Here is a 25,343-nt window from a genome sequence, read left to right on the forward strand (position 1 = left end):
CATATTTAACTTGCAAAACTAGACCAGGTACACCACTGCCCCTTCGTCCAGGAACCTTCTCTCTCCTCACCACACACACACACACACACACACACACACACACACACACACACACACACACACACACACACACACACACACACACACACACACACACACACACACACACACACACACACACACACATCCATTCTCGTGACATTAGATCATTAGCTGGAGGAAGGATCAGGTTACCTGGGCTGTAGGTGTGGTTACTGTTTTTCTCTCTCTCTCTCTCTCTCTCTCTCTCTCTCTCTCTCTCTCTCTCTCTCTCTCTCTCTCTCTCTCAGTGTGTGTATTTCTGCTGAGGTTAGGGCCAGAGTCAGGTGGGTGGCCGCCAGGTAGCTCTGTTGTTTGATGTGGCCTGAAGCTTATTGTCTTGTCTGCTTCATTTCCATCAGCACACCTGTCCTCCTATCCATCAGGCTCCTCCCCTAGCTCGGGGCTTCTGCCTCCTACTTTTCTGTTAGCTGGTTCAGTATAAAGGAGAAGGACAGAGAACCAGAGGTATTTGTGTTTGTGTGTGAGATTGTAATCATTCCATAGGACACTAAAACTTCTTCATCACAAAACGACTCCAGTCTACTGCACCCCCCCACACACACACACACACACATTAATCACACCTTCAGTCTCCAGACGCTAGACTCCACAGTCTCTTCAGCAACACTGACTGTCCCCAGGAGCCTGGACACACAACAACTATTACAGTAACTAGGATTGCATCCAGGGATTCAACACAGCAACCTAACCTCTAACTCAGTCCTTACAGCACAGCGGACTGTTCCCAGGAGTCAAGAGTCAGGATAACATCCAAGGATCTCACCGGTCTCCACAGCAAAACCCAATTTCTGTTCTGACTGTGTTGGACCCAGCGACACACAACAACAAATCCAGGTCGGTTTTCATCCAGGCAGCGATAACAAACTACAACCTCTATCTTTAGTCTCTTTGGACTCACTGTTCTCCCCACTCCTAGGCTCCAGGATGACGTCTATGGCAGGTCGGCTGGCCCGTCAGCAGGAGAGGGAAAACGGTGTTGGAACCAACCAGCAGGCGGTAAAGTACCTCCAACAGGACTATGAAACGCTGCTTCAGGGCTGTCTGGAGTCCGGGAAGCTGTTCCAGGACCCCTCCTTCCCAGCAGAGAGCAAGTCTCTAGGGTACAAAGAGCTGGGGAAGTACTCATCCAAGACCAAGGGGCTGATGTGGAAGAGACCCACGGTAAGAGAGCACTTTTTAATTCCATATACAGTCTAGAATCTAGATGTACAACGACCAGATGTCTGGCTTTGACTACCAGGGTCTTTGTCTGGTTTAATTTGAAGCAGGGAAAAATGTATTGTTATTGTGAGATGTATCAGTTTATCAATGTGTTAATAGATATGTTTTATATATAATGAAAATTATAATCAGTGTCAAAATTAAAATTCATTGGAGATTTAAGCTTTAAGCTACAAAAGGTGCTGAGTAGAACCATATATGGTTTGTCCCCATAGCAGAACCATTTAAGGGTCTAGAACTCTCTAAGTAGGGTTCTTCATAGAACCCCATGTACATAGAATCTTTTATGAAGGGTTCTAAGCAGAATGGTTTGACCAAGAACTCTTTAACTTTAAAGGGTTCTTCCTAGAAGAATGAATGGTTCCACCAGCCAAATTAGCCTTTAAAATGTCATTCTTTATAACAATACATTACAGTCTAGTTATACCCTAACCAAGTGGTGTTAGGAACCTCCTGGTTTTACACATCAGGCTTGTAAATCACATCATGCTGGCTTGCAAAGTGATGTGTAGTTCCTATTGGAATCTAGCTAGATCAAGGATGTTCAACCATTGGAACTTTTAATGACTTGCAACCTGCATTCAGATTGACGGCTTGGGTTAGTGAAGATGGCTGTGCGAAAAGGTTATGCCATTTATCTTTGTGTAGCATGAGGTTAATCAACCAATCAATGTACAAACGTAAATATTGAAACAATTCTGAAAATCGATCTGCAATAGAGCATGCTGGGAAACATGATAATGGTGGGCGTGGTTTTGAGTGTTTGACTCAACACAGAGTAAAAATGACACGGTCCGACTCAACTCTGGTTATTAACAACAACACAAAAAACAACACTAAGGTTATTTTACACCATTGAGTGTTTAGTTAATTAAGTTAATTAAAAAGTTAAGCTAATTTATCTCCTGAATTATCACTAAAAATATTACACTGAAAAACCAATGCTTTGTTAAACTGGACATTGTGCTGTATACCGTATACAACACACTGCTGCTTCATACTCCCTTCTATTCTCCTACTCTCTGCTCAATAAAATCACAGAAAATACTACTTTGAAAGACAGAAATCATGGCAAAAAAATATAAATTGTCAGTACTGTATATGTCAAATGATTAAGGGAATACCAGACACATGTACTGTACAATTATCCCCCAGATAGGCACTGTTTAAAATATTCTCACACCTATCTTTTTTTTTAAAATAAATGGATCATATTACTCAAACCCTCGATGTTAACGTTGAAGAAAAATAATACAATGAAAAATTCTTTTTCAGAATCAAAAGGGTTCTATAAAGGGTTCTAAACTGTCACACAGAACCCTTTCTTTAAAAATGTTTTCAAAATGAGGATGGTTTCTAGCTGGAACTCTTTGCCTTTACAAATAACTATTTCAGAACCCTGTTTCCAAAAAAAGGGTTCTTCGGATGAAAACGGTTCTTGAAGGAATCATATTTTTTTCCTAAGAGTGTGTCAAGAAGTACTCTCCCAGAGGAAAACGAGGTGGTTATTGTTGTTGTACAGTGCTGACATCATGTCAACCCAAAGATCTTTGTCAGTTACAATACACAAGCACAGTCACCGTTTAAAAGGCACCTTGGTGCAGGAAATGAAATTTACACTGAATGCTGTCCTGGGGATATAACTGCCCAGGTGTAGAACAATGGAAACACGACACAACATATTATAATGGTAACCAGAGCTTTAGAGACATGGGCGGTGGGCGCTGGTCCGTTTGTTGACACTTGTTCTACTTTCTGTTTGACTGATCTCATTTTGATTGTGTTTTAGGGTTAGGATTTCAAATGACACACACAAAGACCACAACATAGCCTCTCCTCTGAGTCTAAAGATTATTATCATTATAATTTAAAAAAATGCGTTTTACCTTTATTTATCTAGGGAAGTCAGTTCAGACCAAATTCGTATTTACAATGAGGAACCTACCAAAAGGGGATTAAAAAATAAAATAAAAATATAGGACAAAACACACATCACGACAAGAGAGACTCCACAACACAACATAAAGAGAGACCTAAGACAACAACACAGCATGGTAGCAACACAACATGACAACAGCACAACACGGCCGCAGCACAAAACATGGTACAAACATTATTGGACACAGACAACAGCACAAAGGGTAAGAAGGTAGAGACAACCATACATCACACAAAGAAGACACAACTGTCAGTAAGAGTGTCCATGATTGAGTCTTTGAATGAAGAGATTGAGATAAAACTGTCCAGTTTGAGTGTTTGTTGCAGCTCGTTCCAGTCGCTAGCTGCAGCGAACTGAAAAGAGGAGCGACCCAGGGATCTGTGTGCTTTGGGAACCTTTAACAGAATGTGACTGGCAGAATGGGTGTTGTATGTGGAAGATGACGGCTGCAGTAGGTATCTCAGATAGGGTGGAGTGAGGCCTAAGGGTCTTATAAATAAGCATCAACCAGTGGGTCTTGCGACAGGTATACAGAGATGACCAGTTTACAGAGGAGTATAGAGTGCAGTGATGTGTCTTATAAGGAGCATTGGTGGCAAATCTGATGGCTGAATGGTAAAGAACATCTAGTCCCTCGAGAGCACCCTTACCTGCTGATCTGTCTCCGTAATCTAGCATGGGTAGGATGGTCATCTGAATCAGGGTTAGTTTGGCAGCTGTGGTGAAAGAGGAGCGATTACGATAGAGGATACCAAATCTAGATTTAACCTTAGTCTGGAGATTTGATATGTGCTGAGAGAAGGACAGTGGACCGTCTAGCCATACTCCCAAGTACTTGTATGAGGTGACTACCTCAAGCCGTAAACCCTCAGAGGTAGTAATCACACCGGTGGGAAGAGGGACATTCTTCTTACCAAACCACATGACCTTTGTTTTGGAGGTTTTCAGAACAAGGTTTAGGACAGAGAAATAGCTTGTTGGACACTAAAAAAGCTTTGTAATAGTTAGCAAACCAGGCCAAAGACCCCTCAGAGACACCAATACTCCTTAGCCGGCCCACAAGAATGGAAGGGTCTACCGTATAAAAAGCTTTGGCCAAGTCAATAACAATAGCAGCACAACATTGCTTAGAATCAAGGGCAATGGTGACATCATTGAGGACCTTTAAAGTTGCAGTGACACATCCATAACCTGAGCGGAAACCAGATTGCATAACCGACAGAATATTATAAATGTCAAGAAAGCCAGTCAGTTGATTATTGACAAGTTTTTTTTCAACACTTTTGATAAACAGGGCAAAATAGAATCTAATAGATTAGATCAAAAGGGGATTTTGTCAACTCATTGTTTACTCAGCTGACTAGACCAGAGAGTGTTATCAGCCTGCTGCACTCTAAAAAAGCCAATTTAACCCATTTCTTAATCAGCATCATTCTGTGAGTTGAGTGGACTTCAAGAATTTGAGCTAATGTTTGTTTAAAGCCTGTTGAGTCAATTTACAAATTCATGTTTGCCTTTGGAAGGCAACACCGTACGATGGTTCAGCTATATGCCCAAATGTTGACTAAACTCAACCTTACGATTGTACGTTGAATCAATAAACTGAATTTGAAGAAGCTTGTTGAGTAAAGATACAAATGTATATTTTCTCAAAACCAATCAAACCACGCCCATTATTATCATATTTCCCAGCATGCTCTATTGCATGTTGATTTTCATGAATGATTTGTTTCAACACCATGTGCACTGATTGGCTGATTAATCCTATGCTACACAAACATAAATAACAGACATTTTTTTCTAAATTAATCAAATTTTTGTGCCTGATGCTAAGGTGACTATTCCAGTTTATATGATTTAGGTTGCCTAACTAATCACATTCCCCCATGGCAGTCATTCTCAATGCATGTTCATTACAAGTTTCTTAAAAAGTACCTTGAAGAATAAACTAAAAGAGATAAAAGTTCCAGTTGTTGGATATTCTAACTCTGGCTGCATTCTAATAGGAATTACACATCACTTTGCAAGCCAGAATAATGTAACTTGTAGGCTATATGTGGCCTGTAAACCAGGAGTCTCAGACCACTGTGTTAGGGTGTAAACCAGGGTGTAACTAGGCCCTCAAAGAAAGACCTTTTGATGTATGTATTGTCTGTATACAGAGGTCATTGTTGTGTTATTGCCCCCATGGCTGAGCAGGCAATTTCGAAGCTTCAATGATTCAATCTGCCTTTTTCCGCCTTGCAGAAAGCCTTTGTTGAGCTTAAATTAGTACTTAATCAAGGTAAAAACAAGTATATGTTATTTTATAAATCTCATAAAAATGTATCTGATGATTTATGCATACTTACATTGGATGGGGCCCTTATTGATCGTGTCCCAGATTTGATCATTTCTAGGCATCTGGATCGATGATAGACTTTCCGTCAAAACCATGTTGACGAGTTAGTTAAGAATTAAAATGTGCTTTTAGGTCCTGCCTTTAGTTAAATAGTAGAAAACAAATAACTCAGTTCGACATTCATTGCGGTCTTCGACGATGGCGATATCGTCTCTCTGAATGCGTCTGCCGCTGTGTTGAAGTCTCTGGGTTTATCACAGTATCACTACGCTCTGTATCAGTGTTCCACAATTATAAAAGCCCTATTGCATAGACTACCGACCACGTCTCACTTCTCTGTTAACCTTCAGAAATACATACTATCAGATACGATCTCAGGAATTCCTCATTCTAGAGATCCATTCTAGAGATCCCTTCCAGAGATCCCTTCCAGAGATCCCTTCTAGAGATCCCTTCCAGAGATCCCTTCTAGAGATCCCTTCCAGAGATCCCTTCCAGAGATCCCTTCTAGAGATCCCTTCCAGAGATCCCTTCTAGAGATCCCTTCCAGAGATCCCTTCCAGAGATCCCTTCGAGCTATTTTGCACATGGCTTGTGGAATGGTCTATGAAGCAGTCCAGACGGCTATGCGAGGACCTTCTTAAGGAAGAATTTGTTAAATGTTTTACGATTCTATGATTGATCTTATGTTTTTTGGGTAGGGGGTGTTTGTGTTTCTTCGCTGGCTTATATATTTGAATGTGAACTTTATATTTGAACTAGACCCATGTCTTCTAACTTGCTCCAGATCGTTGCTGTGAATGAGAATGTATTCTCAGTCAACTCACCCTGGTTAAATAAAGAAAACTTTAAAAAAAAATGTTTTATTCATAAATAGTTTAATTTCACACTGGGGAAATATGCAAATAAGGTAGCATAAATTCTCAAGTTGAATTGTACGTTCAATTCTAAATTGAGTGAACATACAGTTGAGCTTGAAAATGTATGTTGGTTCAACTATAGTTTATGCCCAAATGTCAAGTAAACTCACAATCCTATTGCAGCTGGTTTAACAAATAGATTCCTCTGTTCTCTCTCATGCGTTTGCTGTAGGATTTGACGAGCAACTTATCATACGACAATGCTCCTCAATCATGTACAGTGCTCAATTATATGAATTAACAAATGAATCAAATTAATTAGTGTGTAAACAAAGGAATTCTTCTGTCTCTCACATGTGACTGCTGTAGGAGTTGTGCTCAAACCCCAAATTCATTGACGATGGAGCCACCAGGACTGATATCTGCCAAGGAGATCTGGGTAAGCATATTTCACAAAGAGAAGGGGTGTTGCTGTAAATACTGCTAATCCCAAGATCCTCCTCCCACTAATTCTGGCTCTGTGTCCACCAACAGACAGTGAAGGAGACTACAACATATGTTTGTCTACAGATATATTGCAGAAGAGTATAATCTTTGTCTATAGATGTATTAAACGTAGGGCATATATTTGTTCTGTGATGTATTACAGTTTTGTTTTCAATCGCTTTGGTGCCATTTTCACAAGTATGTGGTGCAATTTTCACAATTACATTTTCGTAGTACAAAACTCAAAACAGATAATCAAAAAAGCTCATTTTCAATTGGCACACAAAATCAGTCACTTTTCCACAAAAATGAATCAGTGTTTCATCTAGAAATCACATTGAAACACATATAAAGGTATTGCTTTTCACAATGCTCACGTTACCTATGATATGATAATCTTCTCATTTGAATGGCGCTGGAGGAGATGGCTACCATTTTATGGACTCCTAAGAATTGTGCTATTTTGTGTTTATTTATTTTTTTGGCGTTGTTTGTACATAGTGATTCTGCCAACGTCTCTTATGACCGAAAATAGCTTCTGGATATCAGAGCAGAGCAGCGATTACTCACCTCAGACTGGACAACAATTTTTTCTTTAACATGTCGGACGTGAAGGATTTACTCGAGATACCCGACCAGGCCCAAATACCCATCATTCGCATGAAGAGAAGACGCCGTTACAGAGGACACAGGTCAGGGTGCCTCGTGAGAATTCGTCGGAGAGTGGGTAACTCGCCTCTACCATCCGTCCTTTTGGCCAATGTGCAATCATTTGAGAATAAACTGCATGAGTTCCGTTCAAGACTATCCTACCAACGGGACATTAAAAACTGTAACATCTTATGTTTCACCGAGTCGTGGCTGAACAATGACATTAATAACATACAGCTGGCTGGGTTTTCGGTCCATCAGCAAGACAGAACAGCTGCCTTCCATAAGACGAGGGCTGACGGTCTGTGTCTATTGGTCAATAACAGCTGGTGCACCAAATCTAAAATTAAGGAAGTCTGGAGGTTTTTCTCGCCTGAGGTAGTGTATCTCATGATAAACTGTAGACCACACTATTTCCCAAGAGAGTTTGCATCGTTATATTTCGTATCAGCAGGTATATCTCTCTAGTCACCCCCAAAACCAAATCTTTCTTTGGCCGCCTCTCCTTCCAGTTCTCTGCTGCCAATGACTGGAACGAACTACAAAAATCTCTGGAACTGGAAACACTTATCTCCCTCACTAGCTTTTAAGCACCAACTGTCAGAGCAGCTCACAGATTACTGCACCTGTACATAGCCCACCTATAATTTAGCCCAAACAACTACCTCTTTCCCAACTGTATCTAATTTTAATTTATTTATTTATTTTGCTCCTTTGCACCCCATTAAAATTAAAATAAATAAATAAAACAAAATCTGTCTATTTACCACCACAAACCGATGTTGGCACTAAGACCGCATTCAAAGAGCTGTATAAAACCATTAGCAAACTATTTACATTTGCCTGATGTAAAAATAGTGTATTGCCTGATATGAAAACAGGGTAATATACTATAATTGACAGTACTGTAGCGTATTACATTCAAATTACAATTTATAAAGCTGTTTCTTGTATTTTCTGCTATTGGTTTAAACGGGTTGTTAAAACAACTCAATTGAGAAGATATCATTATGTAGTGTTTTGATGACTAAAATCAATTTTCTCATGATATTTCACAGTAAACGTATATTTTGGATCAATGATTGTGTGGTGAAGAAAACAAAATTCATAATAATAATGAATAAAATTATTTTGAATATGAGACCTGCGTTACAAAGTGGCATCAGTTTCAAGTTGTGAACTCAGAGTGTTAAAACTTCAAACACATACTTTATGAAAATAGCACCAACTGTTGTATTTACACTCCTGTGGGGTTCCTGTGGGGTTCCCTCCCTGTCTTGTCAATATCGCTGAGATGTTTCCACTGTTACAGTTTTGTAACTGTGACAAAACAGGATGTTTGTTGTATGCGGTAATCTGGCAGAACCAGACGAGTGTGTCTCTGAATATTGCATACAGTACTACAAGACTGGCACACGTATAATATATATATATATTTATATTTATGTTATATATATATAATATATATATGTGTGTGTGTGTGTGTGTGTGTGTGTGTGTGTGTTTGTGTGTGTGTGTGTGTATTACAGGGGACTGTTGGCTGCTGGCTGCTATTGCATCACTGACCCTGGACGAGAGAGTGCTGGCCAGGGTCGTTCCTCCTGAACAGAGCTTCACTGACCGCTACGCTGGCATCTTTCACTTCCAGGTCAGGGGTCAGGGGTTAGGGGTCAGGGGTTAGGGGTCAAGGGTTTTAACATCTAGTTTTTCCCAATCCTCAACACTCTCCATTCATTGACATTTACATATTGTTCATTGAGCAAACACTCTTATCCAGGGGCAACTTGAATTTAAACTAAAGTAGATAAAACAGTCACATACAGTATGTCAGTCATTGCTAGTGTGAGAAAGACAAGTACACATGTTTTTCCAAGATCCTTTTACTGAATTTCCCCTTTTATTTCTGTCATAGGGGACTTGTTTTACACCTACTTTACACCTGTGGAAGTTAGATCGTTTCTAGGTTTAGAGACGGTTGTAGTGTCCAGTATGCTTTCCCCATGTTCTGCCATGGGATTCACTCTCTTTGTGACATGTTGAAACATTCTATGGAATGTTGTCTGTTGTGGTCCTCTTCAGTTCTGGCAGTTTGGTGAGTGGGTGGACGTGGTGATTGACGACCGGCTGCCCACCAGAGATGGAAAGCTGCTGTTTGTTCACTCAGCCGAGGGCTCTGAGTTCTGGAGCGCCCTGCTGGAGAAGGCCTACGCCAAGTAAGATACAGCACCATAATACATACATGATTTATGCTAAGATACATGGTTTATGCTAAGATACAGTACTGTAACACATACATGATTTATGCTAAGATACATGGTTTATGCTAAGACACAGCACCAGGGGTGACAGGTAGCCTAGTGGTTAGTGCGTTGGACTAGTATCCAAAAGGTTACATGATCAAATCCCTGACCCAACAAGGTAAAAATCTGTTGTTCTGCCCCCTGAACAAGGCAGTTAACCCACTGTTCCTAGGCCGTCATTGAAAATAAGAATTTGAAAGCAAGAACATAAGAATCTGATGGGCACCAGAATTTCTTAATTGACTTGCCTACTTAAATAAATTGTGAATAATCATGAGACATAAATATCAAAAAGTGCTGTAATTTCTAAACTGTTCACCTGATATGGATGAAGATACCTTCAAATTAAAGCTGACAGTCTGTACTTTAACCTCATAATCGTTATATGATTTCCAATCCAAAGTGCTGGAGTACAGAGCCAAAACAACAACAAACTTGTCACTGTCCCAATACTTGTTGGACCTCACTGTGTCACTGAATATATTGCCTGTCTCAGGGTGAATGGATGCTATGAGTCTGAATATATTGTCTCTCTGTCTCTGTCTCAGGGTGAATGGATGCTATGAGTCTGAATATATTGTCTCTCTGTCTCTGTCTCAGGGTGAATGGATGCTATGAGTCTGAATATATTGTCTGTCTCTCTGTCTCAGGGTGAATGGATGCTATGAGTCTGAATATATTGTCTCTCTGTCTCTGTCTCAGGGTGAATGGATGCTATGAGTCTCTGTCAGGTGGCTCCACCATCGAGGGGTTTGAGGACTTCACAGGAGGGATAGCAGAGATATACCAGTTGGACAAAGCTCCTCCTCACCTCTTCAAGATCATGGAGAAGGCTCTGGGCCTGGGCTCTCTACTGGGCTGTTCCATTGATGTAGGTTGGACTTAGATATTTACATTTATTAATTGATTGATTTAGATACTAACATCACAATTGTTTATTTTTTAGATCACCAATTCCTATGAGACAGAGGCAGTGACAGCTCTTAAACTGGTGAAGGGACACGCATACTCTGTCACCGGTGCTGAAGAGGTAAAGTACCTACATATCACAGTGTCCACACTGTACCAGCACCATTTACCCCAGGTTCACCTTTATTTCTGATGGGCACTAACCCCAGGATCATCTGTCTTTCTGATGGGCTCTAACCCCAGGATCATCTGTCTTTCTGATGGGCTCTAACCCCAGGATCATCTGTCTTTCTGATGGGCTCTAACCTCATGTTCATCTGTCTTTCTGATGGGCTCTAACCTCATGTTCATCTGTTTTTCTGATGGGCTCTAACCTCATGTTCATCTGTTTTTCTGATGGGCTCTAACCCCAGGATCATCTGTTTTTCTGAATGGCTCTAACCTCATGTTCATCTGTTTTTCTGATGGGCTCTAACCCCAGGATCATCTGTTTTTCTGAATGGCTCTAACCTCATGTTCATCTGTCTTTCTGATGGGCTCTAACCTCATGTTCATCTGTCTTTCTGATGGGCTCTAAACTCATGTTCATCTGTTTTTCTGATGGGCTCTAACCCCAGGATCATCTGTTTTTCTGATGGGCTCTAACCTCATGTTCATCTGTTTTTCTGATGGGCTCTAACCTCATGTTCATCTGTCTTTCTGATGGGCTCTAACCCCAGGATCATCTGTTTTTCTGATGGGCTCTAACCCCAGGTTCATCTGTTTTTCTGATGGGCTCTAACCCCAGGATCATCTGTTTTTCTGATGGGCTCTAACCTCATGTTCATCTGTTTTTCTGATGGGCTCTAACCCCAGGATCATCTGTTTTTCTGATGGGCTCTAACCTCATGTTCATCTGTTTTTCTGATGGGCTCTAACCTCATGTTCATCTGTTTTTCTGATGGGCTCTAACCCCAGGATCATCTGTTTTTCTGAATGGCTCTAACCTCATGTTCATCTGTTTTTCTGATGGGCTCTAACCTCATGTTCATCTGTCTTTCTGAATGGCTCTAACCTCATGTTCATCTGTTTTTCTGAATGGCTCTAACCTCATGTTCATCTGTTTTTCTGATGGGCTCTAACCCCAGCATCATCTGTTTTTCTGAATGGCTCTAACCCCAGGTTCATCTGTTTTTCTGATGGGCTCTAACCCCAGGATCATCTGTTTTTCTGATGGGCTCTAACCTCATGTTCATCTGTTTTTCTGATGGGCTCTAACATCTGTTTTTCTGATGGGCTCATGTTTTCTGATGGGCTCTAACCTCATGTTCATCTGTTTTCTGATGGGCTCTAACCCCAGGATCATCTGTTTTTCTGAATGGCTCTAACCTCATGTTCATCTGTCTTTCTGATGGGCTCTAACCTCATGTTCATCTGTCTTTCTGATGGGCTCTAACCTCATGTTCATCTGTTTTTCTGATGGGCTCTAACCTCATGTTCATCTGTTTTTCTGATGGGCTCTAACCCCAGGATCATCTGTTTTTCTGATGGGCTCTAACCTCATCATGTTCATCTGTTTTTCTGATGGGCTCTAACCTCATGTTCATCTGTTTTCTGATGGGCTCTAACCCCAGGTTCATCTGTTTTTCTGATGGGCTCTAACCCCAGGTTCATCTGTTTTTCTGATGGGCTCTAACCCCAGGATCATCTGTTTTTCTGATGGGCTCTAACCTCATGTTCATCTGTTTTTCTGATGGGCTCTAACCCCAGGATCATCTGTTTTTCTGATGGGTTTTTCTGATGGGCTCTAACCTCATGTTCATCTGTTTTTCTGATGGGCTCTAACCCCAGGTTCATCTGTTTTTCTGATGGGCTCTAACCTCATGTTCATCTGTTTTCTGATGGGCTCTAACCTCATGTTCATCTGTTTTTCTGATGGGCTCTAACCCCAGGATCATCTGTTTTTCTGAATGGCTCTAACCTCATGTTCATCTGTCTTTCTGATGGGCTCTAACCTCATGTTCATCTGTCTTTCTGATGGGCTCTAACCTCATGTTCATCTGTTTTTCTGATGGGCTCTAACCTCATGTTCATCTGTTTTTCTGATGGGCTCTAACCCCAGGATCATCTGTTTTTCTGATGGGCTCTAACCTCATGTTCATCTGTTTTTCTGATGGGCTCTAACCCCAGGTTCATCTGTTTTTCTGATGGGCTCTAACCTCATGTTCATCTGTCTTTCTGATGGGCTCTAACCTCATGTTCATCTGTCTTTCTGATGGGCTCTAACCTCATGTTCATCTGTTTTCTGATGGGCTCTAACCTCAGGTTCATCTGTTTTTCTGATGGGCTCTAACCTCATGTTCATCTGTTTTTCTGATGGGCTCTAACCTCATGTTCATCTGTTTTTCTGATGGGCTCTAACCCCAGGATCATCTGTTTTTCTGATGGGCTCTAACCCCAGGTTCATCTGTTTTTCTGATGGGCTCTAACCCCAGGATCATCTGTTTTTCTGATGGGCTCTAACCTCATGTTCATCTGTTTTTCATGGGCTCTAACCCCAGTCATCTGTTTTTCTGATGGGCTCTAACCTCATGTTCATCTGTCTTTCTGATGGGCTCTAACCTCATGTTCATCTGTTTTTCTGATGGGCTCTAACCTCATGTTCATCTGTTTTTCTGATGGGCTCTAACCTCATGTTCATCTGTTTTCTGATGGGCTCTAACCCCAGGATCATCTGTTTTTCTGATGGGCTCTAACCCCAGGTTCATCTGTTTTTCTGATGGGCTCTAACCCCAGGATCATCTGTTTTTCTGATGGGCTCTAACCTCATGTTCATCTGTTTTTCTGATGGGCTCTAACCCCAGGATCATCTGTTTTTCTGGGCTCTAACCTCATGGGCTCTAACCTCATGTTCATCTGTTTTTCTGATGGGCTCTAACCTCATGTTCATCTGTTTTTCTGATGGGCTCTAACCCCAGGATCATCTGTTTTTCTGATGGCTCTAACCTCATGTTCATCTGTCTTTTTTCTGATGGGCTCTAACCTCATGTTCATCTGTTTTTCTGATGGGCTCTAACCTCATGTTCATCTGTTTTTCTGATGGGCTCTAACCTCATGTTCATCTGTTTTTCTTTCTGATGGATGGGCTCTAACCTCATGTTCATCTGTTTTTCTGATGGGCTCTAACCTCATGTTCATCTGTTTTTCTGATGGGCTCTAACCCCAGGATCATCTGTTTTTCTGATGGGCTCTAACCCCAGGTTCATCTGTTTTTCTGATGGGCTCTAACCCCAGGATCATCTGTTTTTCTGATGGGCTCTAACCTCATGTTCATCTGTTTTTCTGATGGGCTCTAACCCCAGGATCATCTGTTTTTCTGATGGGCATCTGTTTTTCTGATGGGCTCTAACCTCATGTTCATCTGTTTTTCTGATGGGCTCTAACCTCATGTTCATCTGTTTTTCTGATGGGCTCTAACCCCAGGTTCATCTGTTTTTCTGATGGGCTCTAACCTCATGTTCATCTGTTTTCTGATGGGCTCTAACCTCATGTTCATCTGTTTTTCTGATGGATGGGCTCTAACCTCATGTTCATCTGTTTTTCTGATGGGCTCTAACCTCATGTTCATCTGTTTTTCTGATGGGCTCTAACCTCATGTTCATCTGTTTTTCTGATGGGCTCTAACCTCATGTTCATCTGTTTTTCTGATGGGCTCTAACCTCATGTTCATCTGTTTTTCTGATGGGCTCTAACCCCAGGTTCATCTGTTTTTCTGATGGGCTCTAACCTCATGTTCATCTGTCTTTCTGTTGGGCTCTAACCTCATGTTCATCTGTCTTTCTGATGGGCTCTAACCTCATGTTCATCTGTTTTTCTGATGGGCTCTAACCCCAGGTTCATCTGTTTTTCTGATGGGCTCTAACCTCATGTTCATCTGTTTTTCTGATGGGCTCTAACCCCAGGTTCATCTGTTTTTCTGATGGGCTCTAACCCCAGGTTCATCTGTTTTTCTGATGGGCTCTAACCTCATGTTCATCTGTTTTTCTGATGGGCTCTAACCCCAGGATCATCTGTTTTTCTGATGGGCTCTAACCTCATGTTCATCTGTTTTTCTGATGGGCTCTAACCTCATGTTCATCTGTTTTTCTGATGGGCTCTAACCTCATGTTCATCTGTTTTTCTGATGGGCTCTAACCTCATGTTCATCTGTTTTTCTGATGGGCTCTAACCCCAGGATCATCTGTTTTTCTGAATGGCTCTAACCTCATGTTCATCTGTCTTTCTGATGGGCTCTAACCTCATGTTCATCTGTCTTTCTGATGGGCTCTAACCTCATGTTCATCTGTTTTTCTGATGGGCTCTAACCTCATGTTCATCTGTTTTCTGATGGGCTCTAACCCCAGGATCATCTGTTTTTCTGATGGGCTCTAACCCCAGGTTCATCTGTTTTTCATGGGCTCTAACCCCAGGATCATCTGTTTTTCTGATGGGCTCTAACCTCATGTTCATCTGTTTTTCTGATGGGCTCTAACCCCAGGTTCATCTGTTTTTCTGATGGGCTCTAACCTCATGTTCATCTGTTTTTCTGATGGGCTCTAACCTCATGTTCATCTGTTTTTCTGATGGGCTCTAACCCCAGGATCATCTGTTTTTCTGATGGGCTCTAACTCATGTTTCTGTCTTTCTGATGGGCTCTAACCTCATGTTCATCTGTCTTTCTGATGGGCTCTAACCTCATGTTCATCTGTTTTCTGATGGGCTCTAACCTCATGTTCATCTGTTTTTCTGATGGGCTCTAACCTCATCATCTGTTTTTCTGATGGGCTCTAACCCCAGGTTCATCTGTTTTTCTGATGGGCTCTAACCTCATGTTCATCTGTTTTTCTGATGGGCTCTAACCTCATGTTCATCTGTTTTCTGATGGGCTCTAACCCCAGGATCATCTGTTTTTCTGATGGGCTCTAACCCCAGGTTCATCTGTTTTTCTGATGGGCTCTAACCCCAGGATCTGTTTTGTTTTTCTGATGGGCTCTAACCCAGGATCATCTGTTTTTCTGATGGGCTCTAACCTCATGTTCATCTGTTTTTCTGATGGGCTCTAACCTCATGTTCATCTGTTTTTCTGATGGGCTCTAACCTCCATCTGTTTTCTGATGGATCATCTGTTTTTCTGATGGGCTCTAACCTCATGTTCATCTGTTTTCTGATGGGCTCTAACCTCATGTTCATCTGTTTTTCTGATGGGCTCTAACCCCAGGATCATCTGTTTTCTGAATGGCTCTAACCTCATGTTCATCTGTCTTTCTGATGGGCTCTAACCTCATGTTCATCTGTCTTTCTGATGGGCTCTAACCTCATGTTCATCTGTCTTTCTGATGGGCTCTACCTCATGTTCATCTGTTTTTCTGATGGGCTCTAACCTCATGTTCATCTGTCTGATGGGCTCTAACCCCAGGTTCATCTGTTTTTCTGATGGGCTCTAACCCCAGGTTCATCTGTTTTTCTGATGGGCTGTTTTTCTGATGGGCTCTAACCTCATGTTCATCTGTTTTTCTGATGGGCTCTAACCCCAGGATCATCTGTTTTTCTGATGGGCTCTAACCTCATGTTCATCTGTTTTTCTGATGGGCTCTAACCTCATGTTCATCTGTTTTTCTGATGGGCTCTAACCCCAGGATCATCTGTTTTTCTGAATGGCTCTAACCTCATGTTCATCTGTCTTTCTGATGGGCTCTAACCTCATGTTCATCTGTCTTTCTGATGGGCTCTAACCTCATGTTCATCTGTTTTTCTGATGGGCTCTAACCTCATGTTCATCTGTTTTTCTGAATGGCTCTAACCTCATGTTCATCTGTTTTTCTGAATGGCTCTAACCTCATGTTCATCTGTTTTTCTGAAGGGCTCTAACCCCAGGATCATCTGTTTTTCTGATGGGCTCTAACCCCAGGTTCATCTGTTTTTCTGATGGGCTCTAACCTCATGTTCATCTGTTTTTCTGATGGGCTCTAACCTCATGTTCATCTGTCTTTCTGATGGGCTCTAACCTCATGTTCATCTGTTTTTCTGATGGGCTCTAACCTCATGTTCATCTGTTTTTCTGATGGGCTCTAACCTCATGTTCATCTGTTTTTCTGATGGGCTCTAACCCCAGGATCATCTGTTTTTCTGATGGGCTCTAACCCCAGGTTCATCTGTTTTTCTGATGGGCTCTAACCCCAGGATCATCTGTTTTTCTGATGGGCTCTAACCTCATGTTCATCTGTTTTTCTGATGGGCTCTAACCCCAGGATCATCTGTTTTTCTGATGGGCTCTAACCTCATGTTCATCTGTTTTTCTGATGGGCTCTAACCTCATGTTCATCTGTTTTTCTGATGGGCTCTAACCCCAGGATCATCTGTTTTTCTGAATGGCTCTAACCTCATGTTCATCTGTCTTTCTGATGGGCTCTAACATCATCTGTTTTCTGATGGGCTCTAACCTCATGTTCATCTGTTTTCTGATGGGCTCTAACCTCATGTTCATCTGTTTTCTGATGGGCTCTAACCTGTTTTCTGATGGGCTCATCTGTTTTTCTGATGGGCTCTAACCCCAGATGGGCTCTAACCCCAGGTTCATCTGTTTTTCTGATGGGCTCTAACCTCATGTTCATCTGTTTTTCTGATGGGCTGTCATCTGTTTTTCTGATGGGCTCTAACCTCATGTTCATCTGTTTTTCTGATGGGCTCTAACCTCATGTTCATCTGTTTTCTGATGGGCTCATGTTCATCTGTCTTTTTTCTGATGGGCTCTAACCTCATGTTCATCTGTTTTCTGATGGGCTCTAACCTCATGTTCATCTGTTTTTCTGATGGGCTCTAACCTCATGTTCATCTGTTTTTCTGATGGGCTCTAACCTCATGTTCATCTGTTTTTCTGATGGGCTCTAACCCCAGGATCATCTGTTTTTCTGATGGGCTCTAACCCCAGGTTCATCTGTTTTTCTGATGGGCTCAACCCCAGGATCATCTGTTTTTCTGATGGGCTCTAACCTCATGTTCATCTGTTTTTCTGATGGGCTCTAACCCCAGGATCATCTGTTTTTCTGATGGGCTCTAACCCCAGGTTCATCTGTTTTTCTGATGGGCTCTAACCCCAGGTTCATCTGTTTTTCTGATGGGCTCTAACCTCATGTTCATCTGTTTTTCTGATGGGCTCTAACCCCAGGATCATCTGTTTTTCTGAATGGGCTCTAACCTCATGTTCATCTGTTTTTCTGATGGGCTCTAACCCCAGGATCATCTGTTTTTCTGATGGCTCTAACCTCATGTTCATCTGTTTTCTGATGGGCTCTAACCTCATGTTCATCTGTTTTTCTGATGGGCTCTAACCTCATGTTCATCTGTTTTTCTGATGGGCTCTAACCCCATGTTCATCTGTTTTTCTGATGGGCTCTAACCTCATGTTCATCTGTTTTTCTGATGGGCTCTAACCTCATGTTCATCTGTTTTTCTGATGGGCTCTAACCCCAGGTTCATCTGTTTTTCTGATGGGCTCAGGTTCATCTGTTTTTCTGATGGGCTCTAACCCAGGATCATCTGTTTTTCTGATGGGCTCTAACCTCATGTTCATCTGTTTTTCTGATGGGCTCTAACCCCAGGATCATCTGTTTTTCTGATGGGCTCTAACCTCATGTTCATCTGTTTTTCTGATGGGCTCTAACCTCATGTTCATCTGTTTTTCTGATGGGCTCTAACCCCAGGATCATCTGTTTTTCTGAATGGCTCTAACCTCATGTTCATCTGTCTTTCTGATGGGCTCTAACCTCATGTTCATCTGTTTTTCTGATGGGCTCTAACCTCATGTTCATCTGTTTTTCTGATGGGCTCTAACCTCATGTTCATCTGTTTTTCTGATGGGCTCTAACCTCATGTTCATCTGTTTTTCTGATGGGCTCTAACCTCATGTTCATCTGTCTTTCTGATGGGCTCTAACCCCAGGATCATCTGTTTTTCTGATGGGCTCTAACCCCAGGTTCATCTGTTTTTCTGATGGGCTCTAACCCCAGGTTCATCTGTTTTTCTGATGGGCTCTAACCTCATGTTCATCTGTTTTTCTGATGGGCTCTAACCCCAGGATCATCTGTTTTTCTGATGGGCTCTAACCTCATGTTCATCTGTTTTTCTGATGGGCTCTAACCTCATGTTCATCTGTTTTTCTGATGGGCTCTAACCCCAGGATCATCTGTTTTTCTGAATGGCTCTAACCTCATGTTCATCTGTCTTTGGGCTGATGGGGGCTCTAACCTCATGTTCATCTGTTTTTCTGATGGGCTCTAACCTCATGTTCATCTGTTTTTCTGATGGGCTCTAACCTCATGTTCATCTGTTTTTCTGATGGGCTCTAACCCCAGGATCATCTGTTTTTCTGATGGGCTCTAACCCCAGGTTCATCTGTTTTTCATCTGTTTTTTTTCTGATGGGCTCTAACCTCATGTTCATCTGTTCATCTGTTTTTCTGATGGGCTCTAACCTCATCTGTTTTCTGATGGGCTGTTCTAACCTCATCTCTGTTTTTCTGATGGGCTCTAACCTCATGTTCATCTGTTTTTCTGATGGGCTCTAACCTCATGTTCATCTGTTTTTCTGATGGGCTCTAACCCCAGGATCATCTGTTTTTCTGATGGGCTCTAACCTCATGTTCATCTGTTTTTCTGATGGGCTCTAACCCCAGGATCATGGGCTGTTTTTTTTCTGATGGGCTCTAACCTCATGTTCATCTGTTTTTCTGATGGGCTCTAACCCCAGGTTCATCTGTTTTTCTGATGGGCTCTAACCTCATGTTCATCTGTTTTTCTGATGGGCTCTAACCCCAGGATCATCTGTTTTTCTGATGGCTCTAACCTCATGTCATCTGTTTTTCTGATGGGCTCTAACCTCATGTTCATCTGTTTTTCTGATGGGCTCTAACCTCATGTTCATCTGTTTTTCTTTCTGATCATCTGTTTTTCTGATGGGCTCTAACCTCATGTTCATCTGTTTTCTGATGGGCTCTAACCTCATGTTCATCTGTTTTTCTGATGGGCTCTAACCTCATGTTCATCTGTTTTTCTGATGGGCTCTAACCTCATGTTCATCTGTTTTCTGATGGGCTCTAACCCCAGGATCATCTGTTTTTCTGATGGGCTCTAACCCCAGGTTCATCTGTTTTTCTGATGGGCTCTAACCCCAGGATCATCTGTTTTTCTGATGGGCTCTAACCTCATGTTCATCTGTCTTTTCTGATGGGCTCTAACCTCATCTGTTTTTCTGATGGGCTCTAACCTCATGTTCATCTGTTTTTCTGATGGGCTCTAACCTCATCTCTGTTTTTCTGATGGGCTCTAACCTCATGTTCATCTGTTTTTCTGATGGGCATCTGTTTTTTTTTCTGATGGGCTCTAACCTCATGTTCATCTGTTTTTCTGATGGGCTCTAACCCCAGGATCATCTGTTTTTCTGATGGGCTCTAACCTCATGTTCATCTGTTTTTCTGATGGGCTCTAACCCCAGGATCATCTGTTTTTCTGATGGGCTCTAACCCCAGGTTCATCTGTTTTTCATCTGTCATTTTTTTCTGATGGGCTCTAACCTCATGTTCATCTGTTTTTCTGATGGGCTCTAACCCCAGGATCATCTGTTTTTCTGATGGGCTCTAACCTCATGTTCATCTGTTTTTCTGATGGGCTCTAACCCCAGGATCATCTGTTTTTCTGATGGGCTCTCCCCAGGTCATCTGTTTTTCTGATGGGCTCTAACCCCAGGATCATCTGTTTTTCTGATGGGCTCTAACCTCATGTTCATCTGTTTTTCTGATGGGCTCTAACCCCAGGATCATCTGTTTTTCTGATGGGCTCTAACCTCATGTTCATCTGTTTTTCTGATGGGCTCTAACCTCATGTTCATCTGTTTTTCTGATGGGCTCTAACCCCATGTTCATCTGTTTTTCTGATGGGCTCTAACCCCAGGATCATCTGTTTTTCTGATGGGCTCTAACCCCAGGTTCATCTGTTTTTCTGATGGGCTCTAACCCCAGGATCATCTGTTTTTCTGATGGGCTCTAACCTCATGTTCATCTGTTTTTCTGATGGGCTCTAACCCCAGGATCATCTGTTTTTCTGATGGGCTCTAACCCCATGTTCATCTGTTTTTCTGATGGGCTCTAACCTCATGTTCATCTGTTTTTCTGATGGGCTCTAACCCCAGGATCATCTGTTTTTCTGATGGGCTCTAACCTCATGTTCATCTGTTTTCTGATGGGCTCTAACCTCATGTTCATCTGTTTTTCTGATGGGCTCTAACCTCATGTTCATCTGTTTTTCTGATGGGCTCTAACCTCATGTTCATCTGTTTTTCTGATGGGCTCTAACCCCAGGATCATCTGTTTTTCTGATGGGCTCTAACCTCATGTTCATCTGTTTTTCTGATGGGCTCTAACCTGTTTTGATCATCTGTTTTTCTGATGGGCTCTAACCCCAGGTTCATCTGTTTTTCATGGGCTGTCATTTTTTTCTGATGGGCTCTAACCTCATGTTCATCTGTTTTTCTGATGGGCTCTAACCCCAGGATCATCTGTTTTTCTGATGGGCTCTAACCCCAGGTTCATCTGTTTTTCTGATGGGCTCTAACCCCAGGATCATCTGTTTTTCTGATGGGCTCTAACCTCATGTTCATCTGTTTTTCTGATGGGCTCTAACCCCAGGATCATCTGTTTTCTGATGGGCTCTAACCTCATGTTCATCTGTTTTTCTGATGGGCTCTAACCTCAGGTTCATCTGTTTTTCTGATGGGCTCTAACCCCAGGTTCATCTGTTTTTCTGATGGGCTCTAACCCCAGGTTCATCTGTTTTTCTGATGGGCTCTAACCTCATGTTCATCTGTTTTTCTGATGGGCTCTAACCCCAGGATCATCTGTTTTTCTGATGGGCTCTAACCTCATGTTCATCTGTTTTTCTGATGGGCTCTAACCTCATGTTCATCTGTTTTTCTGATGGGCTCTAACCCCAGGATCATCTGTTTTTCTGATGGGCTCTAACCTCATGTTCATCTGTCTTTCTGATGGGCTCTAACCTCATGTTCATCTGTTTTCTGATGGGCTCTAACCTCATGTTCATCTGTTTTTCTGATGGGCTCTAACCTCATGTTCATCTGTTTTTCTGATGGGCTCTAACCTCATGTTCATCTGTTTTTCTGATGGGCTCTAACCCCAGGATCATCTGTTTTTCTGATGGGCTCTAACCTCATGTTCATCTGTTTTTCTGATGGGCTCTAACCCCAGGATCATCTGTTTTTCTGATGGGCTCATCTGTTTCTGTTTTTCTGATGGGCTCTAACCTCATGTTCATCTGTTTTCTGATGGGCTCTAACCTCATGTTCATCTGTCTTTCTGATGGGCTCTAACCTCATGTTCATCTGTTTTTCTGATGGGCTCTAACCTCATGTTCATCTGTTTTTCTGATGGGCTCTAACCTCATGTTCATCTGTTTTTCTGATGGGCTCTAACCTCATGTTCATCTGTTTTTCTGATGGGCTCTAACCCCAGGATCATCTGTTTTTCTGATGGGCTCTAACCTCATGTTCATCTGTTTTTCTGATGGGCTCTAACCCCAGGATCATCTGTTTTTCTGATGGGCTCTAACCCCATGTTCATCTGTTTTTCTGATGGGCTCTAACCCCAGGATCATCTGTTTTTCTGATGGGCTCTAACCTCATGTTCATCTGTTTTTCTGATGGGCTCTAACCCCAGGATCATCTGTTTTTCTGATGGGCTCTAACCCCAGGTTCATCTGTTTTTCTGATGGGCTCTAACCCCAGGATCATCTGTTTTTCTGATGGGCTCTAACCTCATGTTCATCTGTTTTTCTGATGGGCTCTAACCCCAGGATCATCTGTTTTTCTGATGGGCTCTAACCTCATGTTCATCTGTTTTTCTGATGGGCTCTAACCCCAGGATCATCTGTTTTTCTGATGGGCTCTAACCCCAGGTTCATCTGTTTTTCTGATGGGCTCTAACCCCAGGATCATCTGTTTTTCTGATGGGCTCTAACCTCATGTTCATCTGTTTTTCTGATGGGCTCTAACCCCAGGATCATCTGTTTTTCTGATGGGCTCTAACCTCATGTTCATCTGTTTTTCTGATGGGCTCTAACCTCATGTTCATCTGTTTTTCTGATGGGCTCTAACCCCAGGATCATCTGTTTTTCTGAATGGCTCTAACCTCATGTTCATCTGTCTTTCTGATGGGCTCTAACCTCATGTTCATCTGTCTTTCTGATGGGCTCTAACCTCATGTTCATCTGTTTTTCTGATGGGCTCTAACCTCATGTTCATCTGTTTTTCTGATGGGCTCTAACCTCATGTTCATCTGTTTTTCTGATGGGCTCTAACCCCAGGATCATCTGTTTTTCTGATGGGCTCTAACCTCATGTTCATCTGTTTTTCTGATGGGCTCTAACCCCAGGATCATCTGTTTTTCTGAATGGCTCTAACCTCATGTTCATCTGTTTTTCTGAATGGCTCTAACCTCATGTTCATCTGTCTTTCTGAATGGCTCTAACCTCATGTTCATCTGTTTTTCTGAATGGCTCTAACCTCATGTTCATCTGTTTTTCTGATGGGCTCTAACCCCAGCATCATCTGTTTTTCTGAATGGCTCTAACCCCAGGATCATCTGTTTTTCTGAAAGGCTCTTCTACCTTTTATGTCTTTCCTTGACTGTCCTACCCTTTCAATAAATCCACAAACATATGGTGGAAAAACACAGTACTGGGTGTGTTAAATAAGACCACAGGCCTAAGTGAGTCCTGTTCTCAATCCAGGTCCATCTCCATGGAGACCCGGTCCAGCTGATTCGCATCAGGAACCCCTGGGGACAGGTGGAGTGGACTGGGCCCTGGAGTGATGGGTGAGGGAATGATCATGACTTCCAAGCAGCACACTGAAATAGACTACAAGACCAACAAGCTCTACAGCCTGGTCCCAGATCTCTTTGCGCTGTCTTGTCAACTTCAATGCTCATTGTCACCAAAGGAGTTGGCAAGACAGGACAAAGAGGTCTGGTACCAGGCTACGATATGCCCACTGTGTCCACAAGAAAGACCTACACCAAACAATATTGAGAGTGGAAAACTGCCCTACCAAGCACAAAGGCAGTAATGGCTAAATTGGTCCAAAAAGAGTCATTTTTGCTACATTAAATACACATTTAATCACGTGGACAAGTATCCTGCCTCTATTATATTGTGTTTAGGAGAAAATGGAGGTCATGTTAGCAGTAACTGGATAAGGTTACTGTGAAACTAAGGTAAATGAAAACCATTTTTCTCAGTTCCACGCTATGAGCAGTTACTACCGTTTTGCTAGTGTAATGTAGGATATCTCTGCTTACTGCACAGACCATGATCACCTGTAAAACCTCCCCCCACTATTACCATGATCACCTGTAAAACCTCCCTCCACTATTACCATGATCACCTGTAAACCCCCCCCCACTATTACCATGATCACCTGTAAAACCTCCCTCCACTATTACCATGATCACCTGTAAAACCTCACCCCACTATTACCATGATCACCTGTAACCCCCCAACTATTACCATGATCACCTGTAACCCCCCAACTATTACCATGATCACCTGTAACCCCCAACTATTACCATGATCACCTGTAACCCCCCAACTATTACCATGATCACCTGTAAACCCCCCAACTATTACCATGATCACCTGTAACCCCCCAACTATTACCATGATCACCTGTAACCCCCCACTATTACCATGATCACCTGTAACCCCCTCACTATTACCCATGATCACCTGTAACCCCCCACTATTACCATGATCACCTGTAACCCCCCTTCACTATTACCATGATCACCTGTAACCCCCGTCCACTATTACCATGATCACCTGTAACCCCCCAATATTTACACTGACTGCTGGATCCCTTTGATCAGTTCTAGTGAATGGAAATATGTCCGTCCCGACGAGAAGCTGAAGCTGGTTCATGTTGCTGAGGATGGGGAGTTCTGGTAAGTCGGCCACTACCCCTTGGGGACGGGCACTGTGTCATTAAGAGTTGTCCTTCTCATAAGTGATGGCACGGTGCCATTAAGATTTGTCCTTCTCATAAGTGATGGCACTGTGTCATTAAGAGTTGTCCTTCTCATAAGTGATGGCACTGTGTCATTAAGAGTTGTCCTTCTCATAAGTGATGGCACTGTGTCATTAAGAGTTGTCCTTCTCATAAGTGATGGCACTGTGCCATTAAGAGTTGTCCTTCTCATAAGTGATGGCACTGTGTCATTAAGAGTTGTCCTTCTCATAAGTGATGGCACTGTGTCATTAAGAGTTGTCCTTCTCATAAGTGATGGCACTGTGCCATTAAGAGTTGTCCTTCTCATAAGTGATGGCACTGTGTCATTAATTTTGTGACTAGGGGGCAGTATTTTCATATTTGGAAAAATAACGTTCCCGTTTTTTCCAAAAATAAAAATACTGCCCCCTAACACCAAGAGGTTAACTCTCCTGTGTTCCCTCCCA

General features: G+C 42.3%; 1 protein-coding gene across 1 annotated transcript in view; it reads left to right on the forward strand.

Moving 5' to 3' along the window:
* Nucleotides 1-375: 375 nt before the first annotated feature.
* LOC112223208 (calpain-2 catalytic subunit) overlaps nucleotides 376-25,343 on the forward strand; it is a 45,290-nt gene continuing 20,322 nt past the window's right edge. Inside the window, exons 1-9 of the mRNA XM_042305638.1 lie at nucleotides 376-936; nucleotides 1,019-1,263; nucleotides 6,833-6,902; nucleotides 9,130-9,248; nucleotides 9,680-9,813; nucleotides 10,603-10,771; nucleotides 10,847-10,930; nucleotides 23,622-23,707; nucleotides 24,758-24,832. Of these exons, the coding sequence (XP_042161572.1) occupies nucleotides 1,027-1,263; nucleotides 6,833-6,902; nucleotides 9,130-9,248; nucleotides 9,680-9,813; nucleotides 10,603-10,771; nucleotides 10,847-10,930; nucleotides 23,622-23,707; nucleotides 24,758-24,832 (974 nt within the window). The 5' untranslated portion in view covers nucleotides 376-936; nucleotides 1,019-1,026. The remainder of the gene's footprint in view (nucleotides 937-1,018; nucleotides 1,264-6,832; nucleotides 6,903-9,129; nucleotides 9,249-9,679; nucleotides 9,814-10,602; nucleotides 10,772-10,846; nucleotides 10,931-23,621; nucleotides 23,708-24,757; nucleotides 24,833-25,343) is intronic.

This window comes from Oncorhynchus tshawytscha, linkage group LG24 (assembly GCF_018296145.1).
Source record: "Oncorhynchus tshawytscha isolate Ot180627B linkage group LG24, Otsh_v2.0, whole genome shotgun sequence".
Classification (NCBI taxonomy): Eukaryota; Metazoa; Chordata; class Actinopteri; order Salmoniformes; family Salmonidae; genus Oncorhynchus; species Oncorhynchus tshawytscha.